The sequence below is a fragment of the Ovis aries genome, chromosome 26 (genome assembly GCF_016772045.2).
Source record: "Ovis aries strain OAR_USU_Benz2616 breed Rambouillet chromosome 26, ARS-UI_Ramb_v3.0, whole genome shotgun sequence".
NCBI classification, from domain to species: domain Eukaryota; kingdom Metazoa; phylum Chordata; class Mammalia; order Artiodactyla; family Bovidae; genus Ovis; species Ovis aries.
In genome coordinates this window covers 33,790,423-33,813,706 of record NC_056079.1, presented here as the reverse complement: position 1 = coordinate 33,813,706, position 23,284 = coordinate 33,790,423, and the positions used below count along the sequence as shown (strand labels likewise).

Below are 23,284 nucleotides of genomic sequence, written 5' to 3'. Positions count from 1 at the left end.
TTAGATTGACTAGTTTTCTGTGAGTATGATTTCAGTGTGTATGCCCTCTGATGCCCTCTTGCAACACCTACCATCTTACTTGGGTTTCTCTTACCTTGGGCGTGGAGTATCTTTTCACAGCTGCTCCAGCAAAGCACAGCCGCTGTTCCTTACCTTGGACGAGGAGTATCTCCTTACCGCTGCCATTCCTGACCTTCAACGTGGGATAGCTCCTCTAGGCCTTTCTGCACCTGTGCAGCCACCGCTCCGGGGTTGCTCCTCCCAGCTGCCGGCCCTGGCCTCGGGTATGGGTGGCTCCTCCCAGCGGCTGCCCCTGGCCTTGGGCTTGGGGTGGCTCCTCAGGGTCACCGCCCCAGGCCTCTTGTGAGAGGTGGCTTCTCCCCGCCGCCCCTGACCTCAGATGCGGGGTGTCTCCTCCCAGCCGCCACTGGCCTCCGACGCGGGGTAGCTCCTCCCAGCCGCCCCTGACCTCGGACGCGAGGTGTCTCCTCCCGGCCGCCACTCGCCTCAGACGCAGGGTAGCTCCTCCCTGCAAAATGGCTGTCTGGGGAGGCCTTACAAATGGCTGTGAAAAGGAGAGAGGCAAAAAGCAATGGAGAAAAGGAAAGATATAAGCATCTGAATGCAGATTTCCAAAGAATAGCAAGAAGAGATAAGAAAGCCTTCTTCAGCGATCAATGCAAAGAAATCGAGGAAAACAACAGGATGGGAAAGACTAGAGATCTTTTCAAGAAATTTAGAGATACCAAGGGAACATTTCATGCAAAGATGGGCTCGATAAAGGACAGAAATGGTATGGACCTAACAGAAGCAGAAGATATTAAGAAGAGGTGGCAAGAATACACAGAAGAACTGTACAAAAAAGATCTTCACGACCCAGATAATCATGATGATGTGATCACTCATCTAGAGCCAGACATCCTGGAACGTGAAGTCAAGTGGGCCTTAGAAAGCATCACTGTGAACAAAGCTAGTGGAGGTGATGGAATTCCAGTTGAGCTGTTTCAAATCCTGAAAGATGATGCTATGAAAGTGCTGCATGCACACAATATGCCAACAAATTTGGAAAACTCAGCAGTGGCCACCGGACTGGAAAAGGTCCTTTTTCATTCCAATCCCAAAGAAAGGCAACGCCAAAGAATGCTCAAACTACCGCACAATTGCACTCATCTCACATGCTAGTAAAGTAATGCTCAAAATTCTCCAAGCCAGGCTTCAGTAATACGTTAACCGTGAACTTCCTGATGTTCAAGCTGGTTTTAGAAAAGGCAGAGGAACCAGAGATCAAATTGCCAACATCCACTGGATCATGGAAAAAGCAAGAGAGTTCCAGAAAAACATCTATTTCTGCTTTATTGACTATGCCAAAGCCTTTGACTGTGTGGATCACAAAAAACTGTGGAAAATTCTGAAAGAGATGGGAAAACAGACCACCTAACCTGCCTCTTGAGAAATCTGTATGCAGGTCAGGAAGCAACAGTTAGAATTGGACATGGAACAAGAGACTGGTTCCAAATAGGAAAAGGTGTACGTCAAGGCTGTATATTGTCACCCTCCTTATTTAACTTATATGCAGAGGACATCATGAGAAGCGCTGGAATGGAAGAAACACAAGCTGGAATCAAGATTGCCAGGAGAAATATCAATCACCTCAGATATGCAGATGACACCACCCTTCTGGCAGAAAGCAAAGAGGAACTAAAAAGCCTCTTGATGAAAGTGAAAGAGGAGAGTGAAACATTTGGCTTAAAGCTCAACATTCAGAAAACAAAGATCATGGCATCCGGTCCCATCACTTCATGGGAAATAGATGGGGAAACAGTGGAAACAGTGTCAGACTTTATTTTGGGGGGCTCCAAAATCACTGCAGATGATGACTGCAGCCATGAAATTAAAAGATGCTTACTCCTTGGGAGAAAAGTTATGACCAACCTAGATAGTATATTCAAAAGCAGAGACATTACTTTGCCGACTAAGGTCCGTCTAGTCAAGGCTATGGTTTTTCCTGTGGTCATGTATGGATGTGAGAGTTGGACTGTGAAGAAGGCTGAGCGCTGAAGAATTGATGCTTTTGAACTGTGGTGTTGGAGAAGACTCTTGAGAGTCCCTTGGACTGCAAGGAGATCCAACCAGTCCATTCTGAAGGAGATCAACCTTGGGATTTCTTTGGAGGGAATGATGCTGAAGCTGAAACTCCAGTACTTTGGCCACCTCATGCAAAGAGTTGACTGATTGGAAAAAGACTCTGATGCTGGGAGGGATTGGGGGCAGTAGGAGAAAGGGACGACAGAGGATGAGATGGCTGGATGGCATCACGGACTCGATGGACATGAGTCTGAGTGAATTCTGGGAGTTGGTGATGGACAGGGAGGCCTGGCGTGCGGCAATTCATGGGGTCGCAAAGAGTCGGACACGACTGTGTGACTGAACTGAACTGAACTGTAACTGCATTATGTTTCATTTTATAAATGACATTATACAAGTATCCAGTATAATAAAATATCAGTAATAAATTATTATTCTATAAGAAAATAATAATTAATTTTGGCAGAAGAGATATATTCCCCTTATAGTTACATTTACAACATACTGCTCAAAATACTTAATGTAAAATAAAAATACATATATGTAGATATATATTTATATATATATAAGAAACATTTTACACCTTCACATATTTACTGGGATTAATGTGGAAGAAAATATTATACAGAAGCTCTTGGAACAAATCACAAAAGAAAAGTGGCAATTTTCAGATTTCAGAATATCACAGTAATAAAAATATTTTTTAAAACCTGCCAAAATAGAAATAAGTTGTCATGACAAACTGCAAAACAATATAAAATATATTAGTGCCCGGGGCTAATATTATTAATACAAAAGTGCTTAGCAATAAAAAAATACATAGAATATCTCAACAAAAAGTATGCATAAACATATAAACTAAATTGTGAAGATATATGAAATTGAAACAGATATAAACACATAGTTATTTGTCCCTATTCACTTCATTCATTTTAAAATATTACTTATCAATATTGTATTGGTTTAATCTCCAATTAAGATAAGTAAATTCATATTAAAAAACAAAATAAAATAAATTTTTTAAAAATATATTACTTATCAGTCTTATATCACTCTTACACTACTAGACAACTCTATAAAGAGAAGGAAATAAATGTGTATTATGAAAGAGTTCTTAATATTTTTTAATTCTTTGAACTAATAACTTTTAGAATCAATCCTTAATATACAAGAGCTAAAAAGTGAAAAAAAAAATTTCTTTGAAATGACACAACCACAATATGCTGTTGTTATTTGGAAACCTCTATTTTGTCACATCCAAAAACATTTAATAGTCACAGAATATCTTGAGGAGAATTGATAAGACAGATAAGTAGTTTACTAGTGGCTCAGATGGTAAAGAATCTGCCTGCAATGTGGGAGACCCAGGTTTGATCCTGGGTTAGGAAGATCCCTTGGAGAAGGGAATGGCTACCCACTCCAATATTCTGGCCTAGAGAATTCCATGAACAGAGGAACCTGGCAAGGCTACAGCCCATGGGGTCACAAAGAGTTGGGCACGACTACACACACACACACACACACACACACACACACACACACACAAATGAGAAAAATCTCAAAATATATTGTCCATATATTTATGAACACAAAAAGATTGAAGTAAATGGCATTACATTTTTAACAGTCAAATTCTTGAACATAGAATCATGAATGATTTCATTACCACATTTTTCTATATCAAAATACATTGTCTAGTTGAAGTGGTATTAAAAATAGATAGACATAAAAATTATACTGCGATTGTAATTAGAGACATGGCTTAAGATATTATAACAATAAGTAAAATGATTTAGTTCAAAATTACTTAACTTGATTACCTTTGCTTTCAGACATGTGAGTATAGTAAATGCTGTGATCCTTTAAACTGTGTACTGAAAGGAAAGGCAGACTGTGGTTCTGGACCATGTTGTGGAAAAAACACTTGTAAGGTAAGTTTTCGAATATTACCTTATTTTCTTCCATGAAATTCCTGCTTTTGTGGGCTTTTTAGCTTTTTTTCACACAATTTTTACTCATCTTTCAAATATATAACCGTATGTTCCTGATTCATCCACTGTTGAGTTCAGAATTGAGAAGTCTTTAGATCTTTTCCAATCAAATTTTTAGCCCTACCTCTAACCTCATTGTTTCAATCCCTACTCAGAACTCATCCTATTATGCCATTTAATAACAACTTCAGGTAATCTGGGTGTTGTGAGTTCCTCTTGGTCATAATTGAATGTAGCTCCTCACAATCTACTTATGACAAAATTATGAATAAGCCACCCCACACACACTTGAGATACAATATTTGAATAAACAGACAATTATAATTGTATACAATTATACAATTATAAGTAACCCCTCGCTTTGGAAGTAGCAGAAAAAAGGAATCCATAGGGAATAGTCAGCAATATGTAGCATATCTAACACTGAAGATTAACTTTGTGAATCACTCACTGAATCCTTGACTTCCCTTGGGAAGTTTTCCCTCAAGTTTCCTTCATAGCTACCTCTAATAGGACCCTGGGTAAGAGCTCTGTTCTAGGGAGGGCTTCATTTCAGCAACTTGCCTTTTTGTGTGTTACTTTTAGGAGGCTAAGACACACATGAATGCTGATTGACGAGAGGTTTTGTCATCAGGTCTGTTTTACCACTGTCAATGAAAATCTCTCCCCACACCATTTCACCCTGTTCCCTGCATGCTCGTTTTCACTCAGTGGGCTAGTTCTTAAAGCCAATGTTCATTTGTTTCAAGGCACATTAATGTAGAGGCCAGGCTAGGGTTTCCACTTCTTAGCAATAAACTGTGTTGTTCTTTCCTTCCCCAGAACTCACATCTTTGTCTTTGTCTCCAAATCAGTGAGACAGAGCAGTTGAATTTTCTAAACAGTCCATTTCCATCTGGACTCCCCAGGTGGTGCTGAAGAGCCTGCCTGCCAGGAGAATCCCATGGACAGAAGAGCCTGGCCCCTGCAATCCGCAGGGTCACAGAGGGTTGGAGATGACTGAAGTGACTTAGTACACACCCACTATTGCCCTCTACCTACATCTCAAAGGATAATTCTTTGCAACAGAGATAATTCCTGCATTTGGTCCAGTGAAAATTCATAGTATAAGTTTCTAGGGAGAGATTCGGGGTAACAGCATTAAATTCTGTAAAAAGTTCCAACTAAAACCTGTAACTTCAGCTATCATCTTTTGTTTTTAACATCTAGGACTGCATTTATTGGTCTGTAGAAGGTAGCCCTGGACAGCCATTTCATTTTTCACACTTGAAGGCACCTGTGACTCAATTCTAGTTCTGGGAATATACCCACTGCCACCATCTGCCCAGGACCTCTCCTTCTCACTGTTGAAGCATGCTTCAATGTCCTATGTTAGTTCCCATTAACTTTCTTACATATTATAGTATAAAATCTAGCTTTTGCTGTCTTTTGAAGGGTCACAGGTGCCTCTCTTATTACTGACCATAAGCTTAAAAGGCTTCTTATTTTTTTTCTGTCTACTTTCCATTCTACTTTCCACTGACATGGTCTGAAATGTACTGCTTTGAACCAGCGTTTTTTTTTCTTATAAATTTTCAGTTTAGATGGACACAAGTCCAAGTACAAAGATATGGAAGACCAATACTTTAACCTGCTATTATCTGACACATAACAGGGACTAACATGTTTTAGCCAGTACCCAGACTTTCCTCTCTGAAGTTTTAAGGAGCTGTGTCTGGTACTGCACACCAGCAATTATCATGGGTTAGTTGTATCTTGATGATGAACACACAAGCAAAGAATAAGAAACAAGCACTCAGGAAGCTTACATATGACATGAGTTCAGCGTCATGCTCAAGTGAATCTTTGTTTAAAACTGGAGCAACAAGTTTCTTATGCTACACATCAGTTGGATACCCTTGCTTTTCCTTGGCAGTTCTCAGACAAGCTTTTCCTGTGTGCAGTACTGATAGCTCAGTGCAGATCCTGGCTTTTCTAGTCTATACTGTATGGTATATCAGAAGAGCAGAGGGATCCCCTCTTTCCTGGCACCTATGTCCACCCCTGGTAGTGGCAGAAGCTCTGACCCAGCATTACATTCTAAGTTAAATTTCCCACCACTGTGTCTAGGGAGAAGTGTTCCGATTGTCATCCTGGGTCAGAAGCAGTTTCATAATAGAAGTGGAGTTCATCCTGAAAAGAAAATTACTTGAAGGGGAAAAAGGACAAGGGTGTCCACTAAGAAACATTTTAGAAACCTTATATAGTTGTTGGTTGGTTTTTTAATATTAATTTATTTATTTTAATTGGAGGCTAATTACAATATTGTATTGGTTTTGCCATACATCAACATGAATCCGCTACGGGCCATTTTTAAGTTGAAGTTTAAGTCACACAGTGGGAGTTAGCCGTTGTCAAGGGGGTTTAGTGCGTTGAGCAGCATTTAGAGTATGCACAGTGCTGTGCAGCCGCCGCCTTGACCTGGTTCCACAGCCTCTTCCTCAGCCAAACAGGAGACCCCGACCCATGATGCACCTGCTTTCCTCTCTATGGATTTCCCTACTCTGGACATTCCATAGAACTAGAACCATACAGTGGGAAACCTTGTGTCTGGTTTTGTCGCTAAATACAGTGTTTCCGAGTTTCAGTCGCCTTGCAGCATACATCAGTACTCCATTCCTTTATGGGGCTGACACATCCCATTGTCCACACCACAGCTTGTTTACACATTAGTAGGCATTTGTCTTCTTTCCAAACTCTTTCACCGGAACTTTTAAGCAAATTTATAGTTTAAATACTTACAAACGTCACAGTAATGAAAATGATGGCTACAAATTCAATGCTGTTATTTAATGTTTTTACACTTGTCATACTACTTCAAAGCAAATATGTGTTTTTCCTTTTCTCACAGATACTTGATAGAGGAAGAGAGTGTAGGAAAAGCACTGATCCATGTGATTTTCCAGAATTTTGCAATGGGGTGTCTGAATTTTGTGCACCTGATATGAGAGCTGCCGACTTACAAACGTGCAATAATAAATCTTCCTATTGCTTTGGAGGAATATGCCAAGATAGAACAACGCAGTGCATCAATTTGTTTGGAAAATGTAACAATTTATCTTTTCTTCTGAGCTTTATTTTTAAGCTATATTTTTTCTAAAGTCAGTAAAACACCAAAATAAAAAGGACTGTTTGTTAAATCCAAATTTGAACATAAAATTGAAATCATGTAACTTTGAACTACGTCAAGAGGTAAAACAGACCCAATAAGAACAGGAGAAAATGAATAAGATATTAGTGAAATCTGAGGTGGTTGGGAGAAAGTGAGTAGAATTTAGAATTGAAGATGAGAGAGTGCAGAAGACTGTAAGATTTCTCAATTATTTCTGCTCTGACATGCCAGCTCTCCTGTTCTTAAGTGGGTAGTTTTCAGTGTTTCTTTTTCTTGTATATCCAATAGACAATATTGAAATTTGTAATAGATGACATTGACTAGGCATTGTTGTTTAGACATTTCAATATTAATTTACCACAGTTTTAGTTTTTAATTTTTTAAAGATGAGTAATTGGAAATTTGTTTATGTTTTTAGATGCTGAAGAATCTAGTTATCAGTGTACAGAAGAAGTGAATTATCTAGGTGATGTGTTTGGAAACTGTAGAGGAAAATCTTGTTATTTTCAGTACGTATTTAAAAATTTATGTATTTTTCAAATGCCTGTGTGAGTGTCTGTGTGTTTGTATACTGTCAAGAATCACTTAATGCAAATGAAAGATTAACCTGGTTTATATAGATGTATTTATATGTTGCACTTTACTAGTTGGTGTACATTCTGAATAGCTTTATGATCTCAGTAACATTTTGAAGTATCCTCATATTTGGTACTGTTTTTTTTATCTAATCTCTTGTGTCTCTAAGAGACCTCTGGGCATTAAGAGATTTTTTTTTTAATATATTGATAGCCAACTCCTTTGTGGAAAGTTAGTTTGCCATTGGACACATTCAGCTATAGTATCAAGGAATGACATTCATGTTCAATATACCTTCCTTGGAGGCCATATATGTATGTCAGCAGATTTAAGACTTCATAGACATCCAGACCCTACTATGACGGCTAATGGAACCATGTGTGATGAACATAAGGTAAATAAAATTTTACTTGCTTCTGTATAGGGTGTATGGATGTCTCAGTGTGTGTGTGGAGGGGGGGGGAGAGAGAGAGAGAGAGCTTAAGGTTTTTAAATTTGTAATTAATGGTACAAATTTTGGTTACTATATCATCGTAAAATTAAAAGGTCACTTTCTATTGGCTAAAGGAGACTTTACTTCACTGTCTATCTTTTTACTGTGAATTTTGCTATAGTTAGTTGAATTTGTTTTGTCACATTTGAGAATCTAATCTTGTCCAGTAGGCAAGGATCTGGCCTGCGACAGTTTGTGTAATCAAAGAACAAAAAATATCAAATAATACATGAAAAAAAATGGGTCAGAACAAACTAAATAATGAGAAAAACAAGGAAAACCAAAAAAATAAAATCCAACATATAGCATTGCAGTATTTGACTAGAATTAAATTGCAATGAAACTAAAATATTTTCTCATTAGCCTACTCCCCTAGTTCTTTCTTCAAAAACATAACATGCTTGTTTAAAATTGGACCTTTCTACAAGATACAATAATAAAACAGTTTAAATTTTACGTATTTTTCTTAAATACTTTGATAAACATAAAGAATTTTTTAAAACAGTGCCATTAAAGCTAGTACATGAAAGTAAAAAGGGAAACAATTATTTCACATTTTAATTAAATAATTATATTAAGATACAGTATTTTTAAAAAGTGAAGAATAGAGGAAATTGGAAGTGGATAGTAACCTTACCTCAGAATGGCAAAAGACAGTCTCACATAAATATAATGGCTTCCCTGGTAGCTCAGCTTGTAAAGAATCCAACTACAATGCAGGAGACCCCAGTTCGATTACTGGGTTAGGAAGATCCCCTAGAAAAGGGATAGGCTACCCATTCCAGTATTCTTGCCTGAAGAATTCCATGGACAGAGGAGTCTGGAAGGCTACAGTTGACCTCTGGGTTGGGAAGATCCCCTGTAGAAGGGAACAGCTCTCCACTCCAGTATTCTTGCCTGAATTCCATGGACAGAGGAGTCTGGAGGCTACAGTCCATGAGGTTGGCAAAGAGTTGGACGAGACTGAGCAACTTTCACTTTCAGTCATAAAGGAACATACTGATGCTGACTGCATTATGAAGTAATATGCCATCCCTCTAAGCATCATTTAAAACAAAATGCAATCATGTTTACCATAAATATGGCAGAGTAAATATGTAAAATTATGAACTAATTCAATTATTCATTAATTAGAAAAAAAGTAATATAATGGTATAATAGTACAATGTGATTTAACATGCACAAGAAAATTAATTTGGCCTTTTCCCTTGGTTTCTGGCCCTGAGCTCCTAAACCTTAGAATTTCCTGACAGGAATACTTGGTGTTATTCATACTGAGATTCATCCAGAGAAACCTAGGTTTATGCTAATGAGGTAATAGGGTGGTGCCTCTTGATGCTTCAGAGTATGCTGGTCACCAGAAAGACCAATTGATTAATGGAGTGGAGCTTTAAGCTCCACTCACAGCATCAATAAAGGGAATGATATGGCTGGAGACTGGACTCTGTAAAAATTTTTGAATGATTACACTCAAGATAGCTTGTAAGTTGGTGAACACAATGTGTTGTAATGAGGATGTGCCTGGACAGGACATGGAGACAATGTCACTTCCTCTTGCCCGACAACATAACTTGACCTGTGCATCTCTTCCATTTGGCTGTTCCTGAGTTATATTCTTTCCCATAAATTAGTAAACATAAGTGAGGTCTTTCCCTGAGTTCTGTGAGCCAAATTAGGAAATCATCAAACCAGAGAGGGAGCCATGGGAACCTCCAATTTGTAGCCAGTTGGTCAGAAGGATAAAGACTTGAATCTGGTGTCTGAAATGGGAAGAGTCTTGTGGGACTGAGCCTTTTATCTTTTGGAGTTTGATTCTAACTGCAGATAGATTGTGTCAGAATGAGTTGAATTGAATTCTTGGACACTCGGTTGGTATCAGAGTAATAGGTATCAGGTTATCATAGTGGGTATACCCCCACTATGTGTGTGTGTGTATATATATATACACACACACACACACATATATATATATATATATATATATATATATATATATATATGTCAGAGAAGGCAATGGCAACCCACTCCAGTACTCTTGCCTGGAGAATCCCAGGGATGGAGGAGCCTAGTATGCTGCCGTCTATGGGGTCATACAGAGTTGGACACGACTGAAGTGACTTAGCAGCATATATATACACATATATATATGTATATATATATGCACATCTATGTGTACCCCAGTATATATGTACATGTGCACACACATCCATACCCCAGTGTATATATGCATGTGTACACATACATATATCAGTACACATGTACATGTGTGCGCATACACACATACCCCAGTATATATGTGCATGTGCACACACATGTACCCCAATGTACATATACATGTGTAGATACACATATCCAAGTATGCACGTACATGTGCACACAAACACATGTCCCAGTATATATGTACCTGTGCACACACATACACATACCCCAGTATATATATACATGTGTACACACACATATCCCAGTATACATGTGTCTGTGCACACACACACATACCCCAGTGAATATATACATGTGTACACACACATATCCCAATATACATGTATATATGCACACACACACATACTCTAGTGTTTATCTGTACAAAAAAATCATGAAATTGAACACATGACTAAGAAACATGAAAATGTTCTAACTTAACCTGTGATTAAATAAATTCAAAGTAAGTGAATATTCAGCTATTTTTTCTATTATCATTTTGACATCAAAAATAACATTTGATGGAGAAAAGATGAAGATGTCATCATAGAAAGATGTTAAACTCACCTCTCCCCAGGAACACATCAAAAATACAACTACATGTGAAGCAATTCTCCCTGAAAACAAATTGGATACTTGTCAGGTAGGCAGGGAGGACAAACAATCACTACAGCGCCTGTGCCTCTAGGAGGGAGCATAGAGGAAGGGTGAGGGGTGTGTGTGTGTATATGGTTCAGAGATCCTCCCTGGGGAGTGAGTGGTTTGAACTGATTACTGGATACCCCAGGCCTGGGATCTGACACTGGGATTTGATCCCTTATCAAGTTTGAAAATCAGTGGGGCTTACAAGTGTCAGTGCAAGTCGCTCAGTCGTGTCTGACTCTGCGATCCCATGGACTATACAGTCCATGGAATTGTCCAGGTCAGAATACTGGAGTGGGTAACCTTTCCTTTCTCCAGGGGATCTTCCCCACCCAGGGACTGAACCCAGGTCTCTCGCATTGCAGGCGGATTCTTTACCAACTGAGCTATCACAAGCTGAGCCACAAGGGAACCCCGAGAATACTGGAGTGGGTAGCCTATCCCTTCTCTAGAGGATCTTCCCAACCCAGGAATTGAACCAGAGTCTCCTGCATTGCAGGTGAATTCTTTACCAACTGAGCTATCACCAGGAGGCTGTGAAGAAAAAAAAAAAAAAAAACAAGACTCTGCTTGTAAAGAACTGGCTTTACTCCAGGGAACAAGGCAGAGGAAGCTGATTGAACCTGCCTAGAGCTCTGGCTCTTTTCCTGAAACCATGCAAGGTGCACCCCAGGCCATGTTGAATATCTGCCCTGGCCTCACTAGCTGCAGCACTGCTTTGCAGTAGGGCAAAGTCTGTCATTGCTGAGGAGAGTGTGCACATGGGAAGGATGAAGCTGAATGGGGCGAGGGCAGCTATTTCTGCTGCTTATAGAGGGAGTGGATCAGGAAGTGTCTAGAATTCTGGCTGACATTCCAGAGTCATACCAGGGCACATGCCCCAACCACATCAGGCACCCACTCCAGCACCCTCTTGCTTCAGGGATCATACCCTCTGGGGCAGAGGTGCCCTTCCCAAGATGGAGGGGGAAGGTGCATACTTAAAATGAACTGGACCAACTTGGACCCAAGCTTATACCATAAGGTTGTCCTTATCCATTCACCATCAGCAGCTTGGGACCTGATGCCATCTCCCCAGTAGGGTGGTGATAGCCACGGATCATAGGAGAAGTCTCAGCTCACACCTGGCACTGACTCTATCCCTTTGTCATCAATCCTGCATCTCACCAAAGTGACAGCTGGCAGCACACCCTGGGACAGGATGCGACCCATGATCATGTCAGATCTAGCTCTCCCACAAAAACCACTGGGTACACACAGACAGTATAGGGATGCTGGGACACAAAGACATTCCCTCAAGGCTAGGATAGTTAACTCTTTCACTTAATTTCATAGAGACGAAGTCAAACAAAATGAGAGAAAAGAATTATTTCAAATGAAAGAAAAAATAACTGAGAAAACAAAAAAAGATAATTTACCAGATAACAAGTTTAAAGCATAAGCAATAAGAATGTTATCTGAACTTGGGAAAAGAAGAAATGAACACAGTGAGAATTTTAGTGAAAAACTAGAAATATTAAAAATAACTAGTCAGAGGTGAAGAATACAATAACTAAAAGAGGCTCATAGATACAGAGAACAAGTTAGTGATTACCAGTGGAAAGAGGTTAGCAGGGAGAAATTAAGAGATACAAACTGCTGCTGCTGCTGTTGCTGCTATGTCACTTAGGTCGTGTCCGACTCTGTGCAGCCCCATAGACAGCAGCCCACCAGGGTCCCACGTCCCTGGGATTCTCCAGGCAAGAACACTGGAGTGAGTTGCCATTTCCTTCTCCAATGCATGAAAGTGAAGAGTGAAAGTGAAGTCGCTCTGTCGTGTCAGACTCTTAGCAACCCCATGGACTGCAGCCCACCAGGCTTCTCTGTCCATGGGATTTTCCAGGCAAGAGTACTGGAATAGGGTGCCATTGCCTTCTCTGAAGAGATACAAACTAATACATATAAAATAAATAAGCTATAAGAATATATCGCACAGCACAGAGAACATAGCCAATATTTTATGCTAACTTTATTATTTTAATTTTTAATTTATATTGGAGTACAGTTAATTAACAATATTGTATTAGTTTCAGGTGTACAGCAAAGTGATTAAGTTTTATATATCCACTTTTTTCAGATTCTTTTCCCATTTAGGTTATTACAGGATATTGAACAGAGTTCCCTGTGCTATATAGTTAGTCCTTGTTGGTTATCTGTTTTAAATATAACAATGTGTGCATGTCAATCCCAAACACCCAATCTATCCTTCCCCCTCAACCCTTCACCCTTAGTAGCCATAAGTTCATTTTCTAAGTCTATGAGTCAGTTTCTATTTTGTAAATAACTTCATTTCAATTATTTTTCTTTAAGAATACACGTATAAGTGATATCCTGTGATACTTATCTTTGTCTGACTTACTTCACTTAGTTTGATAATCTCCAGGTCCATTTATGTTGCTACAAATGACATTAATTCATTCTTTTTAGTGGCTAATATCCCATTGTATATATGTACCACTTATCCTTTATCCCTTCATCTGCTGAGGGACATTTAATCTGCTTCTGTGTCTTGGCTATTTTGAATAGTGCTGCAGTGAACATTGGGGCGCATGTATGCTTTTGAATCAAGATTTTTTTCTGGTTATATACCCAGGAGTGGGACTGCTAGATCATACGGTATTTCCATTTTTAAAGAATTGTTCTCCGTAGTGGCTGCACCAATTTACATCCCAACAAACCTCATAGGAGAGTTCCCTTCTCTGCATACCCTCTCTAGCATTTACTGTTTGTAGATATTTGGATGATGGCCATCCTGACCATATGAGATGATACGAAACCACATTGCAGTTTTGGTTCACATTTCTCTGATAATTTGATGGGCTTCCCTGGTGTCTCAGATGGTTAAAAAATCTGCCGGCAATGCAGGAGACCTGGGTTTGATCTCTGGATTGGGAAGATCTCCTGAAGAAGGGAATGCCTGCCCACTCTAGGATTCTTTGCCTGGAGAAATTCCATGGACAGAGGAGCCTTGTTGTTGTTCAGTCAGTAAGTCCTGTTCAACTCTTTGTGACCCCAAGGACTACAGCATGCCTGGCTTCCCTATCCTTCACCATCTCCCGGAGTCTGCTCAGACTCATGTCCTTTGAGTCAGTGATGCCATCCAACCACCTCATCTTGTTGTCCCTTTCTCCTCCTGCCTTCAATCCTTCCCACCATCTGGGTCTTTTCCAGTGAGTTGACTCTTCCCATCAGGTGGCCAAAGTATTAGAGATTCAGCTTTAGCATCAGTCCTTCCAACGAATGTTCAGGGTTGATTTCACTTAGGATTGACTGGTTTGATCTCCTTGCAGTCCAAGGGACTCTCAAGAGTCTTCTCCAGCACCACGGTTTGAAAGCATCAATTCTTCAGTGCTCAGTCTTCCTTATGGTCCAACTCCCATCCATACATGACTACTGGAAAAACCATAGCTTTGACTATACAGACCTTTGTCAGCAAAGTGCTGTCTCTGTTTCTTAATACACTGTCCATGTTTTTCATAGCCTTTCTTTCAAGAAGCAAGTGTCTTTTAATTTCATGGCCTCAGTCTCCACAGTGATTTTGAAGCCCAAGAAGATAAAATCTGTCACGTTTCCATTGTTTCCCATCTATTTGCCATAAAGTGATGAGATTGGATGCCATGATCTTAGTTCTCTGACAGTCCACGGGGTTGCAAAGAGTCAGACACAGCTAAATGCCTAACACTTTCATTTTCAATAATCAACTATGTTGAACATCTTCTCATAGGTCACTTACCCATCTGTATGTCTTCTCTAGAGCATTGTCTCTCTTTAGGTCTTTTGCCCATGTTTTGACTGGGTTGTGTGTTTTCATGATGTTGAGCTGCATGAGCTGCTTGAAATTTTTAAAGGCTAATTCTTTGTCAGTTGCATCATTTGCAAATATCTTCTTCCATCCTGTGAGTTGTCTTTTTGTTTTTGTATATGATTCCCTTTGCTGTGCAACAGCTTTTGATTTTAATTAGGTACCATTTATTTTTGTTTTTATTTCCATTACTCTGGGAGATGGGTCAAAAAACATATTGCTGCAATTTATGTTAGGGAATGTTTGGTCTTTTTTTCCTCTTCAATCTTACATTTAAGTCTTTAATTCATTTTGAGCTTATTTTTGTGTATAGTGTTAGAGTTTTCTAATTTCTTTTTGTTTTTTTTTAACATGTAGCTGTCCAGTTTCCCAGGACTGCTTATTGAAGAGACTGTCTTTTCTCCATTGTATAGTCTTGCCTGCTTTGTCATAGATTAGGTGACCATAGGTGTATGGGTTTATCATGAGCTTTGTGTCCTAGTCCACTGATCTATATGTGTTTTTGTGCCAGTACCTTCCTGTTTTTGATGACTGTAGCTTTGTAGTGTAGTCTTAAGTCTGGGAGCCTGATTCTTCAGCTTCATTTTGCTTTAGATTCCTTTGGTTATTCGGGGTCTTTTGTGTCTCTTTACAAATTTTATAATTTTTGTTCTAGCTCTGTGAAAACTTTCATTGGTAATTTGATATGAATTTCATTAAATCTGGAAATTCCCTTGGAAAGTGTAGTCCTTTGGACAGTATTGATTCTGCCTATTTAAGAATGTGGTGTGTCTTTCTGTCTGTTTGTGTTGTCTTCCAAATAAGCTACAAGAATATATTACACAGCTCAGAGAATATAGCCAATATTTTATATTAATTTTAAATGGAGTATACTATAATAAAATACTGAATCAATATGTAGTATATCCAAAACTAATATATTGTAAACCAGCTATACTTCAAGTAAAAAGAAAATTTGATGGTGAGAAGCATAACTTATAACCTTCCTAAAAATAAGTATAAATCAACAGATACTTTATGGAAAGTGATTTTGAAATGTTTAGGAGTCAAATTTATCATCACACTTTTTATCTATTTCTGGTGTAATTAAGTTTAATTTTCAAATATTATGAAATAGACATTGATATAGAGCAATTATGATGTGAGTTATAATAGATCAAATAAACAAGACACACTAAATGCCAATTATAGGTTTATCAGATAAGTTAAGCAGAGTGAAGTGAAAGTGAATATCACTCAGTCATGTCTGACTCTACAACCCCATGGACTCTAGCCTATCATTTTTCTCTATCCATGGGGGTTCTCCAGGCCAGAATACTGGCGTGGGCAGCCATTACCTCCTCCAGGGGATCTTTCCAACCCAGGTATTGAACACAGGTCTCCCACATTGCAAGTGGATTCTTTACTGTCTGAGCCACCAGGAAAGCCCATACCCAATAAAAATAATTTTTAATGACATAGAGATATGTAATATTATGGTGATAGAGAAATCAAGGTAAAACCTGCAAGACATTATTTCTACCTTTTAAATTTTTTTAATTGAATATAGTTGAGTTACAGGGCTGTGTTAGTGTCTTGTGTACAACAAAGTGATTCAGTTATATATATTCTTTTCCATTGTGGTGTATTACAAGATATTGAATATAGTTTCATGTGCTATACTGTAGGACCTTCTTGTTTATCTATTTTGTATATAGTGGTTTTTATCTGCTAATCCTAAACTCCTAATTTATCCATCTCCCATCCCCTTCAGCTCTACTTTTTTGACTACACATGAAAATTATGTGGGTTGTGATCACTATTTAAGCATAGATTGTGTCTTTGACTTGGAAGGCAATATCGTTAAAATGGCACTGTTCTCAAAATCAATTAATGAATATGATCCAGAAGAATCCAGAAGATCATGATTCCACCAGGTTTCTTTTCTGAGGTGGGGGGCAGGGAATGTGTTGCTGGTGGAAATTGAAAAACTTATTTAAAAGTTATATTAAAATGCAAAGAGCTAAATGTACAAAATAGCCAATGCAATTTGAAATAAAATGGAAATTGGGAATTCATCTTACTAAATAACAAGACTTAAGATATTAAGTTGAAATAATTAAAATAAAAGCCAATAGGTACAAGGATAAATTAGCCTATAGTCTAAGGTATAAAATATTATTTCAAAGGAATTACAGATCAAAATGCTTTAATAAAAACTCAAAGAAAACTTAGGGATAGTATCTGTGAGTATCCAAGTATCTCAGAGTTATCTTAAACGGTACAGTCAGTTACAGATAAGGGCAAATATTGATAAATATATTATATCATGGTTAAAACTACTGAATAGATTTGAAGTTCCAGGACAGACTAGACATAATTTCTTCTATTCTTATGATTAATTGTAGCTTAGAGTCCTGGATATTAAATGTGAAATAAACATAAGAAGATTCCAAAACCTGAAAGATTCTTTCAGCAGACCAGCTAGGCACCTCAGGACCTGTGGAAAAACATAACAATATGATCTCTTTGCTTTTAGCCTTATATCTCCCAAACTGAGTGCCAGAGAAGCCAGAAACTCAGAAATGTCAAATGAAACAGACAGAAATAAGTCATAAAGGAAAGCCTGACTTTAGCCAAGTGAACAGCTTAGCAAGATGGTACACTTTTAAACAATGGATTCTCTACTGCAGCCAAAGGATATAGATAAAATTGTAGCTACACTTCTACTCTCACCAGGGTGGTAGAACAGAGGATTTGTGGAGAGCTTGTTCTCCCCAGCCACTTGCAATAATAAGGAGCCCTTCTCATTCCAGATTCTGTACTTCCAATGCTGAGTGAATGATAGCTGCTCAGTCTTGCACAACTCTTTGAGACTCCTTGTACTGTAGCCCACCAGACTCCTTTGTCCATGGCATTGTCCAGGCAAGGATACTGGAGTGCGTTGCCATTCCTTTCTCCAACTTTCAGCATTACCTGGCAAAAATGAGGCAGTGTTCCTTTCCCCTACTTCAGAGTTGTAACAGAGGAGAACTGCTGAACCAGAAAGTTTAACCAGGTTTAACCACAAGGTTTAACCAGAATCTCATAACACAGTAATCAAAATTGAGGTTTCAATCAAAAATCACACTCTTCATACCATGAACCAGGAAAACCTCAATTCCAAAGAAAAGAAAATCAATAAGCATTAACAACAAAATTATATTGCTGTTAGAAATAGCCAGGGGTCCCCAACCCTTAATAGGAACCAGGCCACACAGCAGTAAGTAAATGCCAAGAAAGCAAGCAAAGCTTTGCCTGCCACTCCCCATCGCTCCCCATCACTCACATTACCTGTCCCTGGTGCCAAAAATATTGGGGACCACTGCTTTAAGCAATATGAAGCAGCCATCAGAATAGTTTATCTAGCTGATTCTAGTCCCCATAGGAATATGAAGGACGATAACCACATCTCAGCACATTCATTTCAAACTTGAAAAGGAATGTGTTTGGGGCATGTGCCTGTCCAAAAGTAGATAAGCTGATCAATGAAAAAGTAAATGAAATTTCCCCCTTTTTCTCACCCATTCTTACCTCAGTTCAGTTCAGTCTCTCCGTCATGTACATTACCAACTACCGAAGTTCACCCAAACTCATGTGCATCAAGTCGGTGATGCCATCCAGCCATCTCATTGTCTGTTGTCGCCTTCTCCTGCCCACAGTCCCTCCCAGTCCTGAATATTCATTGGAAGGACTGATGTTGAAGCTGAAACTCAAATACTTTGGCCACCAGAGTGAAGAGCTGACTCATTTGAAAAGACCATGATGCTGGGAAAGATTGAAGGCAGGAGGAGAAGGGGACGACAGAGGATGAGATGGTTGGATGGCATCACCGACTCAATGGACATGGGTTTGGGTGGACTCCGGGAGTTGGTGATGGACAAGGAGGCCTGGCGTGCTGCGGTTCATGTGGTCGCAAAGAGTCGCACAAGACTGAGTGACTGAACTGAACACATCCTACGACCGCAGGAAAAATCATAGCTTTGACTAGATGCACCTTTGTCCATATATTTACTTACCAATAGTGATAGAAAATAACAAATGTTTTAGACTTCATCATCTGTTGGATATTCTATCAGATAACTTGAGAAAAGTGGGCAGATAATCTTAGAACATGTCCTCCAAAGTATTCAAATTAAATTAATATTTTGATAGAGGAATATTAACATGCAGTCTACGTCAAAATCAGGTTAAATAAATAAAACACAAAGTTGTATTTAGTGAGCATTTACTATGTCCCAAACTATTTTTGTTCCTTTTTGTGTAATAAATTATTTCATCCTTATAACCTATGACTTGGGTATAATTTCTCTTTCAAACTCAAAGATAGATAAAGCTAGGTATGAAGGAGCACATTGCTTTTGTGAAAGACAAGGGATACTGTTATAAAGTTAGGAGCATGTAAAAATGACTGGTTGAAGCACTGGTATTGAGCACTGATCAATGGGCTCTATGATTAAAGTAGTTCTTGCACTGAATATTGGCTCTGTCAGTCAGTGGTGACATGACCTAAAAAGTGTACATTTAATTCTCATTAAATGTAAAATGTGGATAAAAATATCTCCCTCTCAAGGTCAATGTGAGCATATATATAGAAATGCATAGAAAGTTCAAAGGCCCATTTCAAATGCTCGTTAAAATTTGGCTTGCTTTGTTCCTATACCAGTTATAATTTTTAGCTTCATAATTTCTATGCCTTGTAGAAAAGACATAGAAAAGTTTGATGTTTTCTGGTATATCAAGAATGTTGTCTACTTTTATTGAGAAGACAAATTAGAGAAAATCTCTATGGCACTTGAAAAGCACTGAATGGACTTTTCTCGTATTTTATTTTTAAAATCCTTTCCACATTAAAATAAAACCTTCCTGTAACATACCAAATTACAATACTTTAATAATTTTCATTGGCTATTAGTAAACTCACAAGCCTCCTCCTTCAATGGAAGCAATGCTGCTGCTACTACTGCTAAGTCACTTCAGTTGTGTTCGATACTATGCGACCCCATAGACAGCAGCCCACCAGGCTTCCCTGTCCCTGGGATTCTCAAGGCAAGAACACTGGAGTGGGTTGCCATTTCCTTCTCCAATGCATGAAAGTGAAGAGTGAAAGTGAAGCCGCTCAGTCGTGTCCGACTCTGTGCGACCCCACAGACGGCAGCCCACCAGGCTCCTCGGTCCATGGGATTTTCCGGGCAAGAGTACTGGAGTGGGGTGCCATTGCCTTCTCCGAATGGAAGCAATATCTTATTGTAAAAACTTGATGTTTGATAAAGTAATAATGTACCATTTTGACTTCAAGTTTTTTATTAGAATGAATGAGTAGATGTTATGAAATTCAAGTTCATCCTAAGTATATATCATATTGTGTATCTAATTTCTTATACTAAGTACAGTTAATGAATTCCTGACTTTAAAGTTGATGGTTGTTTCATCATTTTAGTTTTGTCAGAACGGAAATTGCAGGTTACTTCATGAATACGATCAGTATCAACATTGTGACTCACTTGTCAAATGTAAAGGACATGGGGTATGTAATTGTTACTCTATTTTATGTATAGTTTTAAAATACATATCATAACATTTTACAAGATAATAAGCTTCAGATTTATGGATGTGGAAATTTCTTTGGAGAATTTCAGTCAAATGTAGAAACCAAATTTCATTATTTATACATGTGTACATGTTCTATGTATTCTATCAGATCATTGCACACTTCATGAGCTAAAAACTTTTAAACTTTGTACAAAAATGTAATATGAAACATAAGCTATTATAATGTTGAATAGAGACTGCATACTTTTGGAAATAGATATATTTAGTGTTACATCTATATCAGTTCAGTTCAGATCAGTCACTCAGTCATGTCCAACTCCTTGTGACCCCAAGGATTGCAGCATGCCAGGCCTCCCTATCCATCACCAACTCCCAGAGTTTACTCATGCTCATATCCATTGAGTCAGTGATGCCATGCAACCATCTCACCCTCTGTCATCCCCTTCACCTCCCACGTTCAATCCTTGCTAGCATCTGGGTCTTCTCCAGTGAATCAGTTCTTCACATTAGGAGGCCAAAGTATTGGAGTTTCAGCTTCAACATCAGTTCTTCCAATGAACATTCAGTACTGATTTCCTTTAGGATGAACTGGATCCCCTTGCAGTCTAAAGGACTCTCAAGAGTCTTCTCCAACACCACAGTTCAAAAGCATCAATTCTTCTGCCCTCAGCTTTCTTTATAGTCCAACTCTCATATCCATACATGACTACTACTAAAATCATAGCTTTGACTAGATGCTCCTTTGTTGGCAAAGTAATGTCTCTGCTTTTTAATATGCTGTCTAAGATGGTCATAACTTTTCTTCCAAGGAGCAAGCATCTTTTAATTTCATGGCTGCAATCACCATCTGCAGTGATTTTGGAGCCCCAAAAAATAAAGTCTGACACTTTCCACTGTTTCCCCATCTGCTTGCCATGAAGTGATGGGACCAGATGCCATGATCTTCATTTTCTGAATGTTAAGCTTTAAGCCAACTTTTTCATTCTCCTCTTTCACTTTCATCAAGAGACTTTTTGGTTCCTCTTCACTTTCTGCCATAAGGGTGGTATCATCTGCATGTCTGAGGTTATTGATATTTCTCCTGGCGATATTGACTCCAGCTTGCGCTTCATCAAGTCCAGCATATCTCATGAGGTATACTGCATATAAGTTAAATAAGCATGGTGACAATATACAGCGTTGACATACTCCTTTCCCAACTTGGAACCTGTGTGTTGTTCCATGTCCGTTTCTAACTGTTGCTGTCTTGACCTGTATACAGATTTCTCGGGAGGCAGGTCAGCTGTTCTGGTTTCCCCATCTCTTGAAGAATTTTCCACAATTTATTGTAATTCACACAGTCAAAGGCTTTGGCATAGTCAATAAAGCAGAAATAGATGTTTTTCTGGAACACTCTTGCTTTCTCAGTGATCCAACAAATGTTGGTAATTTGATCTCTGGTTCCTCTGCCTTTCTAAATCGAGGTTGAACTTTGGAAGTTCACAGTTCATGTACTGTTGAAGCCTGGCTTAGAGAATTTTGAGTATTACTTTGCTAGGGTGTGCTGCTACTGCTAAGTCGCTTCAGTCGTGTCTGACTCTGTGTGACCCATAAATGGCAGCCCACCAGGCTGAATTGGAATTCTCCAGGCAAGAACACGGGAGTGGGTTGCCATTTCCTTCTCCAATGCATGAAAGTGAAAAGTGAAAGTGAAGTCACTCATTCGTGTCTGACTCTTAGAGACCTCATGGACTGTAACCCAGCAGGTTCCTCCATCCATGGGATTTTCCAGGCAAGAGTACTGGAGTGGGGTGCCATTGCTCTTGCTAAGGTGTGAGATGAGTTCAATTTTGTGGTAGTTTGAGCATTCTTTGGCATTGCCTTTCTTTGGAACTGGAGTGAAAACTCACATTTTCCATTCTTGTGGCCACCGCTGAGTTTTCCAAATTTGCTGGCATATTGAGTGCAGCACTTTCACAGCATCATCTTTTAGGATTTGAAATAGCTCAACTGGAATTCCATCACCTCCACTAGCTTTGTTCATAGTGATGCGTCCTAAGGCCCACTTGACTTCACATTCCAGGATGTCTGGCTCTAGGTGAGTGATCACACCATCATGATTATCTCAGTCGTGAAGATCTTTTTTGTATAGTTCTTCTGTGTATTCTTGCCACTTTTCTTAATATCTTCTGCTTCTGTCAGGTCCATACCATTTCTGTCCTTTATGGAGCCCATCTTTACATGAAATGTTCTCTTAGCATCTCTAATTTTCTTGAAAAGATCTCTAGTCTTTCCCATTCTGTTGTTTTCCTCTATTTCTTTGCACTGATCACTGAGGAAGGCTCTCTTACTTCTCCTTGTTATTCTTTGGCACTCTGTATTCAAATGGGTATATCTTTCCCTTTCTCCTTTGCCTTTAGCTTCTCTTCTTTTCTCAGATACTTGTAAGGCCTCCTCAGACAATCATTGTGCATTTTTGCATTTCTTTTTCTTCGGGATTGTCTTGATCACTGCCTCCTGTACAATGTAAGGAGCCTTCATCCATAGTTCTTTGGGCACTCTTGTCTCTCAGTCTAATCCCCTGAATCTATTTGTCTCTTCCCTTGTACAAACATAAGGGATTTGATTTAGGTCATACCTGAATGGTCTAGTAGTTTTCTCCACTTTCTTCAATTTCAGTCTGAATTTGGCAATAAGGAGCTCATGATCTCAGCCACAGTCAGCTCCCCGTCTTGTTTTTGCTGGCTTTATAGAGC

The 23,284-nt window shown here is 38.9% G+C and overlaps 1 protein-coding gene across 1 annotated transcript in view; it reads left to right on the top strand.

Annotated features, from left to right (window-relative positions):
• LOC105605237 (A disintegrin and metallopeptidase domain 3-like) overlaps nt 1-23,284 on the top strand; it is a 121,320-nt gene that overhangs the window by 82,555 nt on the left and 15,481 nt on the right. The window contains exons 13-17 of the mRNA XM_042241354.2: nt 3,918-4,016; nt 6,967-7,162; nt 7,646-7,736; nt 8,017-8,197; nt 20,437-20,523. Of these exons, the coding sequence (XP_042097288.2) occupies nt 3,918-4,016; nt 6,967-7,162; nt 7,646-7,736; nt 8,017-8,197; nt 20,437-20,523 (654 nt within the window). The remainder of the gene's footprint in view (nt 1-3,917; nt 4,017-6,966; nt 7,163-7,645; nt 7,737-8,016; nt 8,198-20,436; nt 20,524-23,284) is intronic.